The sequence below is a fragment of the Coenobita brevimanus genome, chromosome 8 (assembly GCF_032717465.1).
Source record: "Coenobita brevimanus isolate Jiangsu-jjx chromosome 8, ASM3271746v2, whole genome shotgun sequence".
Classification (NCBI taxonomy): Eukaryota; Metazoa; Arthropoda; class Malacostraca; order Decapoda; family Coenobitidae; genus Coenobita; species Coenobita brevimanus.
Genome location: NC_136961.1, coordinates 5,022,647 through 5,035,452, shown reverse-complemented (window position 1 = coordinate 5,035,452; position 12,806 = coordinate 5,022,647). Strand labels below are relative to the sequence as shown.

Genomic DNA, 12,806 nt, shown 5'->3' with positions numbered 1-12,806 from the left:
TCCAGATTCCCTAGCCAGAGTTCCAGCTGCCCTTCTGGATTCTTTAATGTCTCCAGCAGCTTGAGTGCTATCTGGTCCGTCCTGATGATGAAGTAAGACCCATACAAGTAGGAATGGAAGAAATCAAGGCTCATCATCGTTACCAATTGCTCCTTACAGGTCGCACGGTAGTTTTTTACTAGTGGGCTGAGTTTCTTGCTGTAATACGCCACCACATACTCTTTGTCACCTTTCCTCTGCGACAGGACTCCACCACTGCCATGGTTACTAGTGTCACAGTCCTGGATGAATGGTTAACTCTGATCTGGGTACAACAGCACTGGAGAGACTGCCATAGCATGCTTGAGCTCATCAAAGGCTTTGTGAGTCACTGCAGTCCACATAAACTTCTGCCTCTTTCTAACAGCTCGTGCAGAGGTGCAGCTATTGTTGCAAAGTCCTTGACAAAATGCCGGTAATAGGTACACAAACCCAAGAAACTCCATAGCTCCTTCACACAAATTGGAACCTGCCAGTTTTCCACAGCTGCCACCTTTCCAGGTCAGTACAGACGCCGCGGTCGCCTTTAATGAGTCTCAGGTGCTTCACTTCCTCCTGGAACAAGTAGCGTTTCTTAGTGTTCTGCTTGAGGTGCGCTGCTTGGATCATGTTGAAGACTGACAGCCTCTCCAATTCCTGGTCGAACGTCTGTCCAAACACAATCACACATCATCAAGATGAGTCTGCCAATGCAGGATATCCAGTACTCTATCCATGAGATGCTCAAATTTCCCGGGGCTTTATAATCCATACAGCACCTCACTGAGCCATTATTTTTCCATACCAGATCAATTGCTGATGCCCAAGGACTGCTGGACTTTCCTATCACTCCCCGACTTTGAAGATTCTCCATCAACCTCTCCATTTCTTGCCGTTGAGCTGGCTCCATCCTCCGAGCAGCCTTTTTAATCGGGTGGTGATCCCTGATGCCAGTACAATGCTCCACCAGATCTGAGCATCCCAGGTCCAGGTCTCCGGTAGAAAAGACATCAGCAAACTTCACTAGCAGTTGTTTTAATTGCAGCACTTGTGAGTCATCGACACACTGGCAATCATATGTTTACTCATATGTTTACTTATCTGTTCTTACTCCTTCTTCCATTTGTATCAATCCTCTTTCTTATGTCCTGGCTTCTTGCAGAACCAGCAACCTCCTTTGATCTTCTCCTCTTTCCTCTTCCACTTGTAACAGTCGTCTTTCCTACGCCCGGGCTTCTCACAACGCCAGCTTCTTCTTTCAAATGTCTCCGCTTCACGTACCTGCCCATTTCTTGCCTTGAATTCTGCATTACATCCTGCATGCAAACTGGATGTAATGAACCTGACGTAGGTCTCAAATTCCAGAGCCCTGGCTAGTGCTTCATGCATGCTTCTATATAGTGCCTGCTTCACTTGCACTTTCAACTCTGCACTGTCAAGAGCATCAATTAACTGGTCCCTCAGAAGAAGAGGCAACAGGTTAGACTCTGCTCCATGGTACGCCTTGTGTGTCATTTCTCCAGGTCACGAGCAAGTTGCTGAAGGGATTTGTCTCAAGCCCATAAACAGGTCTGGAATCACACTCAATAAACCTCAGTCTGGTACATGGTCCTACATCTGTGCTCCAGCACATCTAGTGGGGACTGATAACTATTCCTCTCTCCCCCTAACATCTGGCCAAGAATCTCCACTGTGGTACCCTTGAGGCTAGTAGCAAGCTGCACTGCCCTTTGCCTATCATCCCAACCATTCTGATCTGCAAGTAACTCAAATTGCATATGGTAAGCTTCCCAAGATATTTTACCATCAAATTCCTGAGGTTACTTAAATTTTAAATCGACTCCCATTATAGCCCTGCACTTCAGTGGTTTGGGGCCTAACAACTGTGACATTATAATTTACTCTAGGGCACAAAACTTCCACATTTTGATTTTTCAACCCTTTAATGCTACCTTTAGATGCTTGGGATTAATCAACTTTCACCCTATACTGTCCTTATTTTTTGTTTACAATTGCTCTCTCTACACTAACCTGAGGCTCAGCAGTGCAAGACTTCTCTACAGCCTCAATTTTCTCACTATTATCTTCAACTGTTCGTCTACATGATGTCTGCAATCCATCACGTTATTGCACTCCTCTTGCTTCTGTTACTGCAGTTCAGCGTATATTTCCCTTTCCATCTACTCTGTCATATGCTTTCTCCAAATCCATGAAGACCACATACAACTTCATTCCCTTATCTAGGATCTTTTCCACTAAACACCTTAGGATGAATATCAGATCTACACAACCTCTTCTCTTCATAAAGCCTCCCTGTTCTCCTCCAACAAATTCCTCTGATATTTCCCTATCTTTGTCATTAAGTATCCTACCATATATTTTTCCTATTACACTAAGAAGACAAATGCCCCTATGATTATCACACACTTCTTTCTCCCCTTTTCCCGTTTACAGAGGAATAATTATAAGTGCCTTCCAATCCTCCGGACTCTACCTAATCCGCACATCTTCCATATCCAGTCTACTGCTACCTCTCCCCCAAGCTTTATCATTTCACCACACACTTCATCAATTGCTGGGGCTTTCTCCATTTTGACTTTCTTTATTGCTTCCACTACTTCCATCCTACTGATCTCTTCCTCCTTTCTCACCACCCTTCTCCTCCCAGGTATTACAGTACTTACATTCTCTATGTGTTTAAATTCATTCACGTGTTCTTTCCACTTTTTACTCCCTTACCCGCTATCAGTCTACCATTTTTATTGGTAATTTAACTCTACTGCCACATCCAAAGTGCCTGTTTTGCAACCTCCCTGTCACAGTCACGAAATAAAGATCTCATGAATATGAGAGCCACACATTTCATCACTTCAGATCAAGACCCAGCCCACCCTTGTTACATCACCCCCCCCCCCACACACACTCACACACAAGTTATAACCGTCCAACCTTACTCAGTATTTTTAGTAACATCCCTTCTCCATTCACAGTTACGGTATATATCACTAGCTTGTACATGCATGGCACATAGCCAACACAGCCATCTAAAACATTTAGCTGGACCACGTCCTTCATAAACCACAACCAGACATAAACCTCTCAGAAACGACCTTACCCAGAGAGACCGGAGTACCTCTAGCTATTCTGTAGTGCGGTCAGCACCCATCCTTGCAACAGTACTAGTTCACCATCCAAATCACAAACAATCCACTATGCCCACGCTGCAGTGCAGCCTCACACACCACAACATATTTGCCTCATGCACCGCACCATCACAACTGAAACATTCCTTCAGCTTAACCTGAATAAGAGAGACTGGGAGTGGCCCGTTATAGTGTCCGGTTTCCTGCAATCAACAGCGTTTGCATCCTGATAAGCCTTGGGTTGCGAGCATAACAAAATCACTGTTAGGTTCAGGAAATCAGATGAGGTGGAAAATGGGGGAACAACACCAGAATTATCCAGAGTACCATTAGAGGCAAACGACTGTATCAAGGGAAATTAGCTTCACTAAAGGAGGAAACTGCAACAGGACAACGTGACTGGGAGAATGGAAAAAGTTTCTCTGTCTGGAAGGTACTCGGAATTCTTTTAGAGCAAACGAATGGAGATTGTGTAAGGAAATTCAGTGTACTCAGAATGACCGATACTGTTTTTGGCCAGATCAATAACAGGTTAATCATGATTCCGGGAAGAAACAAAAAGTTTTTTTTTTTTTTTTTTTTTTTTTTTTTTTTGCCTATCGACCATTGAGGCCGGAGCCTCTGGTCATTAAGGCAAATATATATATGTATATATATTGACACATATATACATATATATACAAACATATATATATATACATACATACATACATACACATATCCATGCATATGAACATACACACTTTCATGCACACGTACATATATATATAATAATTTTTATTTTATTATTTTTTTGTAGTTTTATTTTTATTTTTTTTATTTAGTTTTTTTATATTTTTAACCTTATATTACTTATAATCAAAAATACCTAATCTAAAGACCCTAAAACTAATCACCTAACAGACAAATCGCTAACCTATACTAAATCCTACAGAGACAATAACTAGACCTACACTAATGGTAAAAATACCTCGACTAACAGAACACCATCGACTGCAGATATGTAATGCCTTTGTACATGACATACCTGCACTCATCACCTGATGACTGTCAGTCGAGGCACAACCTAATATAGAGGCCATCAATATATGAAAGGGAACCAGACGAGTCAGGAACATTTCCATATACGTCAGCTGTCGTCCCTAATTAGAATAACTTAAGCGAAATAGTATAATGTATTTACATAATTTGTACAAAAAGTGAAGAACCTCGCCCAGCAGACGACCATCGACTGCAAGTGCCCAATACCTTCCTATATTGCACACTTGCACTCATCAGCTGGTGACTGTCAGGCGAGGAACTTTGCTTAATGTAGGGGACATCTATATTAGAAATAGATCGGTGGGAGGAGGAACTATTTAAAATATGTCAACTGTCAACCCTAATTAATATTACAATATATACATATTTACTGTTCATAAAAACCATAACCACACAGTAAAAAAGTCACATCACTCTGATCAGTCCGGTGTCTCTCAAGAAAGCCATCAATTTATCAGTCATAACAATGTCCCCATCACCCAGGATGGTGGAAAGGGTGAAGGGGACGTCTACTGCGCCGCAGTAATTTATAAGTGAAGCACGTTCACGAATAAATCGCCGACAGCGCAGGATGATATGACTAATAGATAACACCGCATTACAGATGTCACAGTGCGGTGGGAAGCGTCTTTCCATATATGGTTTTATGTGGGTTAAAATGGTGGCATTCAGCCGTAACCGTGCCAACACTTTTTCTTCTAGGCGACTGGGACGGTTGGCAGTGTCCCAGTCGCCCAGGTACGGCTTACAAGTTGGAATATTTAGTCTGGTCCACTGACCTTGCCACAGAAGATTTATTGATTTCTTTCCGAGAGAGAGACTCGACCGTAGATCACGAGGAACGTCCCAAGTCTCCTCGGGCTCTACAGCCGACTTTGCAAGTAAGTCAGCCTTCTCATTGCCGTAGATATGACAATGACCAGGCACCCAGATCAGCGTGAATGACTTGTTGCATGAATGCAACTTATTAACGATGCGGCCCTGGATCTCGTGAGAGTCCGTAGTGCAAGATGCAATTGCCTGAAGGGCTGATTTTGAATCTGAAAATATGACAAATGAGTCATGCCTAGAATTGAGAGCATAGTCTATGGCTTTGTCAATAGCAAAAAGTTCTGAAGTAAACACAGATGTATGAGTCGGTAACCGATACCTGAGGGCACATTCAGTCGACCACACACTTGCACCCACACATTCACTCGACTTGGAGCCGTCGGTGTACAATTGATGGGACCCCAAGTGACGAACAATGATGTTACGAAACAAGTGGTGGACCTCCGCCTCCGGCGCCTTGGCCTTTGGTGCTGGGAGCCATGTAACATCGACTGTAAAGCCGGGTGGCTCCCAAGGCGCTATATTTTTAAGCACCAACTTGTCACAGTCACTGGGGTCCACATCAAGCTCCTGAGTCAGTAAGTGGAGGCGAGCGGCAAGTGGCCGACGCACCCCCCGCAGAAGGTGGTGGTATTGACGCAGGGGGGTACAGGCCACATTGCCGATATTTCTTTTCCTTAATGTCCTTACGCCGTAGGACAAGGCCAGGTGGTCACGGCGAATACGGAGGGGAGGCACATTCGCCTCCACTTCCATACGAGCCACACGGGTACACCGGACAGCTCCAAGACACATTCGCAAGCATTTATTCTGTAACACATCCAATCCTTTCAGCGTGGCATCAGATGCCGAGCCATACACCTGTGCGCCATAGTCTAGCTTTGATCGAATAAGGGACTTATACACCATTAATAAAGATTTTCTGTCGGCACCCCAGGTAGTACCCGCTAGGTACTTGAGGACATTTAACGGTTTATCACAACGAGCAAGCAAAGTATTAACGTGAAGTTTAAAATTCATTCTACGATCAAAATGTATTCCTAAAAATTTTACAGAATTTTGAAAAGGTACCGCCTGATTATCCAAAGTTAAGCACAAATTAGGTACGTTACGATTAGTGAAAACTATAGCGGCACACTTAAAACATAAAGATCCTGTAAGGGTAAAGTTGGTGCTGGTACCACCTTTGAAATATCACTTCCCTGCAATGGATGCAATTGTACTAAGCGTGATGAAACTAAGGCTTTTGACAGATCTTTAGTTTTTTTTTTTTTTTTTTTTTTTTTTTTAAGGACCTTGCAAGATGGAAGTCATGTGGCCTAGCCAACACTGTTGTATGCTGTAGCGACAAAATAGTGGAACTCGTGGCAGAGGTCAGACGAACGGAGTCTGCATTAATTAAGTAAATCATTGGCATAGGTCTGTCTTCATAACTGACAGGGCAATGTGAAGCCAAAATTTATTCTGGTCACTCCACTGCTGCATATGCACACAATGAATAGGCTGAATTTTACAGAAGAGACCAAAGGGCTGACTGGGGTTGACCGCACTGTTTGGCAAACACCATCAGCTGAAAGCAAGCACGGATCGTATAGGCCACTCCACATATCGAACAGATCAGAAAACCTGCTGAACCTGAACATTGAAGCCTCATCCAATCATTTTATAACCGGTTCTCTTCCACGAACCCCAATATATGCCAAATGGTTCCCCTTTATTCTGCTTTTCGCTGTATTGCACACGAGTACATCTGCACTCCCCTGATACTGCTTTTGCTCCTCGTTATTTTACTTGATATCAGTGATCATTACACATCATGCACCCTTTTCCTAGATTTTCATCTTTCTCCCCTCATCCTTGTTATTATCTCATTTCATCTTACCTTGGCCAGTCACTTTGACCCTTCCTCTCACCCTGAGTTTCACCCCTTCCATGTGTGTGCAGGTGGTGGCGTACGCGGTGGTGTTCCTGGTGTCACTAGCCGGTAACCTGCTGGTGATCCTGGTGGTATGCTACAACACTCAGATGCGCAGCTCCACCAACCAGTACCTGGTGAACTTGGCTGCCGCCGATCTCTTAGTCACGCTGGTGTGCATGTGGGTGCACATCGTAAGGCACCTGTCGCATCCAAACTATGTGCTGCCGGCGCTTCTCTGTAAACTGGATGGCTTCGTTCAAGGTCAGTTTTATTACGTGCCATGTTGGAATAAGGTATGGAGATGTACTGCCGGTTTATTGTTAGGAGATGTTTATATACTGACAGAGTCAGGCATCGATGTCATTCACCCATCTAACTACAACTGTGTCCTCACATCTTCAGGCACAGGCGGTATGCCTTTGTCGAAGGTAAATTTTAACTATGAGCTAAATGCAGTTTTTGGAGAGAGTTTGTAATTTTTATTACTGTCTTGTTGTATGACAATATCCTGTATAATGTGTGTGTGTGTGTGTGTGTGTGTGTGTGTGTGTAAAATGCCACGGATCAGTGGGTTATAAGATGAAAATGCTCGTCATGTTATTATTCATTATTCTAAGACTATTTTAGGGTTACAGAGAAGTGATCGGTCACTACATATGTTTGTCAGCCAAATTGTAACTTTATATATATATATATATATATATATATATATATATATATATATATATATAAGAGAAAATTTAGTGCTATCACTAACAATTAGTTCTGTTGCGTTACTGACAGTCTAGAGTTTTCGTACATTTCAGTACCTATGACGGTAGGCCAATAATCTTTACAACTCCTGCTGGTTCTTCCGAACCTCAACCTTAAGCTCAGTTAACTAGTTATGCTTCCAAAAGACAGTATCTAATACATTATACAGGTAGCTCAGTTCCTCTGCTAGAGAGGCCAGTGCAACTCAGTGTTTAACTTTTAGCACTGAAATTTTATAATTTTTACTAAGCCCCCTCCACCTCCGCCTGCTTCCCTTCCATACCATGTCTGGCATCATAAAGGGATGTAACCGGTTTAAAGATTCAGTCCCCTCTTTACCACAGTCAGTTACCTATGTGTAACAGAACACCACTGCTTCAGTGGGAATTTGTTGTGTATTTAGAGGATGTGATCCTTTAATATTTCAGTCTTAAAAATATCCTTTTAGCAGTTCTGTCGATGTGGGTTTAAACCATGTCACTGCCTCTTATAGCATGATTATATGAAATTCGTATGCGGTATCTCATATTCTTGTTTGTCAGACATACATACAGTATCATATTAAGATCATTATTCTCTGTAATGTAGTGCTCTTTTCCCCCCTTTTTATCACTAGTTTAAGTATTCATGTTTGTTACACGTTAAATACTATGCGAAGTAGAAAATATAGCCACCACATATATTCCGCGTGGTATCACACTCTAATAACTACCATCCTCACCACAAAATCAAGGCATATTTCGCAGTAATCCTTGTGAATGGTGTTCGAACCAAGGGCACAAAAGAAATTTATAGTGATCACAATATGTGTTATCATACGATTAAATGTCAGTGCACATTATAACTACGATAATACTAGTGCACAACACTGAGGGTTTGGCAGTAATAATCTATCTATCTATCTATATCCCTAGGCTGCTTCCCCCAAGGAAAGGGAGGTAGCAGTAATAATAGGCTTGATAATTAGGCTATGAATGTGTATGTGGGTATAGAAGTGGTTATGTTTGTTGCTGTATCTTGTCTTGATGTGTTTATATTTTAATTTTAACCTTCACCTGGCAAAGTCATATCAGAGGAGTGTGTTGTCATCACTGGGATCAATAGCGTCCCTCCATGGAGCTGGGTAGCAGGGCGGTTGGCCGGGCGTAGAGATTTCATTTCTGGGCCAGAAATCATAAATTACTCACCATAGAGTCATGAAATTTCACATAGTTATGTGTCTTATAGTGAACTAATGCTTTTTGATAGGTAAAATGTTGTCTTAGTTTTTTTTTTTTTTTTTTTAATAATGAAAAAAAAAATCCAGATTTCAATGTGACTTCCGCAAGGAATCTGAAAGCCCAGGTTATGTGTCATCAAGACGTTTTCCTTACGCCTCCTTTAAAAGACAAGATTGGAGGGGAACATTATGCGTTTGGTTAGGTGTGCAGGGAGGTGGAGAGCAAGTGCTTGGTCAGATGGAGGGTTGCGACAGTGTACAATTGTCTGTGCTCCTACTTGTTTTGACTGGATATGTTTGCAGTTGCATTGTAAGTATGCTAGCAATGGTTTTGGTTATACTTCTTCCGAAATTATGGTTCTGATTATCAGTATGGCTAGTACTGGTAGCGGTTTTAGATAACCTTTTATATTGGCTGACGAGCGTTGGTTGTACTACTAATACCGGTATGATTATCTGCATGTGTGATGAGGTTTTGCTTGCAGTATTTGTTTTTATTGATCACCACCTATTACCATATGTGCAGGTCTTTGTATCTGTCATTATTTTTATTATTATTCCGCCAATTTTCGTCTCAGATTCTTAGTTGCTGAGGAGGTACAGCACCACGACCCCATTACAGTGACCCAGTTTCAGTAACTTTCACCCATTTTTTAAAGGTCACTGGTTAAAAATGAACAAAAATCATGAATTTTCAACCTTTTTTTCTCCAAAACTATTATAGATACATAAACATGGAAGGAAATCCCAAGATAAATTTATTTTTTGAAGATTTATATGGAAAAAAAATCGAATGAAATTAAGGCATGATGTTATTTTTCAGATTTCCCATTTTAATTGCTTTTCCATACAGGAAAAGGCAAAACATTAATGAGGCACTTCTTGGCCCTAAAAGTTTTGTCAGGTCCTGGACTAGGCCTGTATAATTATTGGTGGCAGCTTTACCAACGGTTTTTGAGTTACAGTGTTACAAAAAAGTTTCAGCGAACTTGACCTACTTTTCAACGTCACAAGTCCAAAAATGTCCAAAAATCTGGAATTTTCAACCTCAGTTTACTCCAAAACTTAGATAAATGAACATGTAAGGAAATCCCGCGATAAAATTTTTTCCCAAACAAATGTATAGAAGGAACTAAAAGGTCATTCAAGTGTGACATACAATATTTCGGGCACCTCACTTTTGAACTGTGGTTTGATACAGGTGAAAACAAAATATTAATGAGACATTCCTTGCCTCTATAAATTTTGTCTGGTCCTAAACCATGGCTGTATACTTTTTGTTGTAGATTGGCCAAAGGTTTTTTGAGCTATTAAGAAAAATGTAAGCTGTGCCCGTCAGCAATATTCTCATAGGTGGAGATCAGTAACTGTCTCTCACAGTTACAGTCTGTTAATTATTAAGAACTCTGCATTCTGTGGAGTTCTTATTGATAATATACATACATATATATATATATATATATTTATATATATATATGATTGCATTGCACAGTTGACCCTTGTGCGGTGTGGTGCGTGAGGATCTGTCCGTTCTACCCTTTGGGGCTAATATGCGAATGAATGTGTTTGAATGGATGAGTAAATGGGGTGTTTGTCGTCCTGTCTCGGCTACCCCCCTGTGGATACGGGGGTTTTCAAGAACACTCCCCTAGTATCCCTGCTTGTCGTAAAAGGCGACTAAAAGGTTGGCGGAGGGTTAGTGCCCCTCCCCGGAAAACAACTAACTAAAAAAACAAACAAGAAGCCTCGGACAAGGACTGACCAAACGATGACGATCCAGGACCGGACAAAGGACTTGGTAATGAGTACATGGAATGTAAGAGGAATGAATGATGAGGTGAAAGAGAGAGAGATTGTCCAGGTGCTTGAGGGTGCGAAAGTGGATGTATGTGGAATAACTGAAACAAAATGGTGAGGAGAAAGTGTGAGAGAATGGGAGTATGGATGGGGTATAGGTGCAGGAGTAGATGAGAATGAGAGGGCAAAGGAAGGACTGTGTATAGTTGTGAGTAAAAGATGGAAGAAGAGCATAAGACAGTATGGATCAGTTGGGTCAAGGATTGTGTGGGTAAAGTTGAAAGTTGGAATACAAATGTGGGCGATTGTGTGTGTGTATGCGCCAACGCAAGATCGTGCTAGAAGAGTGAGAGAAGAGTTCTGGACAAATGTGGAAGTGTGCATGGAAAAGTTTGGAAGAAATGAGAGAGTGTTTTTGATTGGTGATATGAATGGTAAAGTTGGTAATGTGAAGGTGGATGGAATAGTTGGTGAGTGGGGTGTGCCTGCCGAGATAGATGAGAATGGGAGTGCATTAGTGGACATTTGTGCTGGGAGGGGGTTGGTGATAGCCAATACCCTCTTCAGGCATAAAATGATCCACAGGTATACATGGCGAGTGATGAGAAGGGTGGGTGGTGAACTGAATGAAAGGAAGGCAATGATTGATTATGTGTGTGTGGATGAAAGGATGCGAAGATGTGTAAAGGATGCAAGAGTGTATAGAGGTTGGGGGAGTGGACTTTCTGACCACTACTTGGTGGTGGCCAGAATTAGGATGCAAGTGAGATGGAGGAATAGAAGAAGGGAAAGAAGAGAGGAAGGAGTAGTTGCAAGGAGAGTGGAAAGGTTACAATAGGATGAGAAAAAGGCAGAGTATAAGGGAGAAGTGGAGGAACGATTGGGCAAATATGAATTGTAGCAGATGGGAGACGTGGAAGGTGTGTGTAAGATATTTACAGAAGAAATATGTGCAGCATGTGATGTGGTGTGTGGAAGGAAGAGAAGACGGAGGGGGGTGCAAGGAACAGCGTGGTGGACTGAAGAGGTGAAACAGGCTGTGGCACAAAAGAAGAAAGCATACAATGAATGGGTGAGAAATAGGGGCGTGGAAGAAGTTGAGAGGCGGAAGAGAGAGTTATATGTGGAAAGGAAGAGAGAGGTGAAAAGATTAGTAAGAGAGAGTAAGAAGAGAGTGGATGAGGAATTTGGAAGGAATTTGAGTGTAAAGTGGAGGGACTGTAAGAAAATGTTCTGGAGAGAAGTGAAAAGAGTAAGACAGGGTGGAAGTGAAGTTAGCAGGGGAGTGAAAAATAAAAATGGTAGATTACTAGTGGAGAAGGGAGAAAAAGTGAGCAGATGGAGAGAACACTTTAAGGAATTGTTGAACGTAGAGGATGGAAGTAATGCTAGTATAAGTGGCTGGGGAATGGCTGGGAGAAGGAGGGAGGTGAGAAGACAGGAAGAAATCAGTAGGATAGAAGTTGTGGAAGCAATGAAGAAAGTTAAATCGGGGAAAGCCCCAGGAATTGATGGAGTGTGTGGTGAAATGCTGAAGCATGGGGGAGAGATAGTAGTAGAATGGATGTGGATTATGTGCAGACTGGCCTGGGAGGAAGGTAGAGTCCCGGAGGATTGGAAGTCAGGTATAATTATTCCCTTGTACAAAGGAAAAGGGGAAAAAGAAGTGTGTGGTAATCATAGGGGCATTTGTCTTCTTAGTATAATAGGAAAAGTGTATGGTAGGATACTTATAGACAGAGTTAGAGAAAGAACAGAAAAATTAGTTGGAGAAGAACAGGGAGGCTTTAGGAAGGGAAGAGGTTGTGTAGATCAGATATCCATTCCTAGATCTTTAGTGGAAAAGTTTCTAGAGAAGGGAAAGAAGTTGTATGCGGCTTTCATGGATTTGGAGAAAGCATATGACAGGGTGGATAGACAAGGATTGTGGAAAGTGTTAAGAATATATGGAGTAGATGGGAAGTTGTTGAATGCTGTGAAGAGTATGTACTATGGTGCGAAGGCTGCAGTGCGTGTGGATGGTGAACTAAGTGAATTTTTCTCTTTGAAAGTTGGTTTGAAACAGGGATGTGTCATGTCTCCATGG

The 12,806-nt window shown here is 42.0% G+C and overlaps 1 protein-coding gene across 1 annotated transcript in view; it reads left to right on the top strand.

Annotated features, from left to right (window-relative positions):
* Positions 1–12,806, top strand: part of LOC145406265 (QRFP-like peptide receptor) — a 197,502-nt gene that overhangs the window by 57,808 nt on the left and 126,888 nt on the right. The window contains exon 3 of the mRNA XM_080277440.1: positions 6,978–7,212. Coding sequence (XP_080133566.1) covers positions 6,978–7,212 — 235 coding nt within the window. The remainder of the gene's footprint in view (positions 1–6,977; positions 7,213–12,806) is intronic.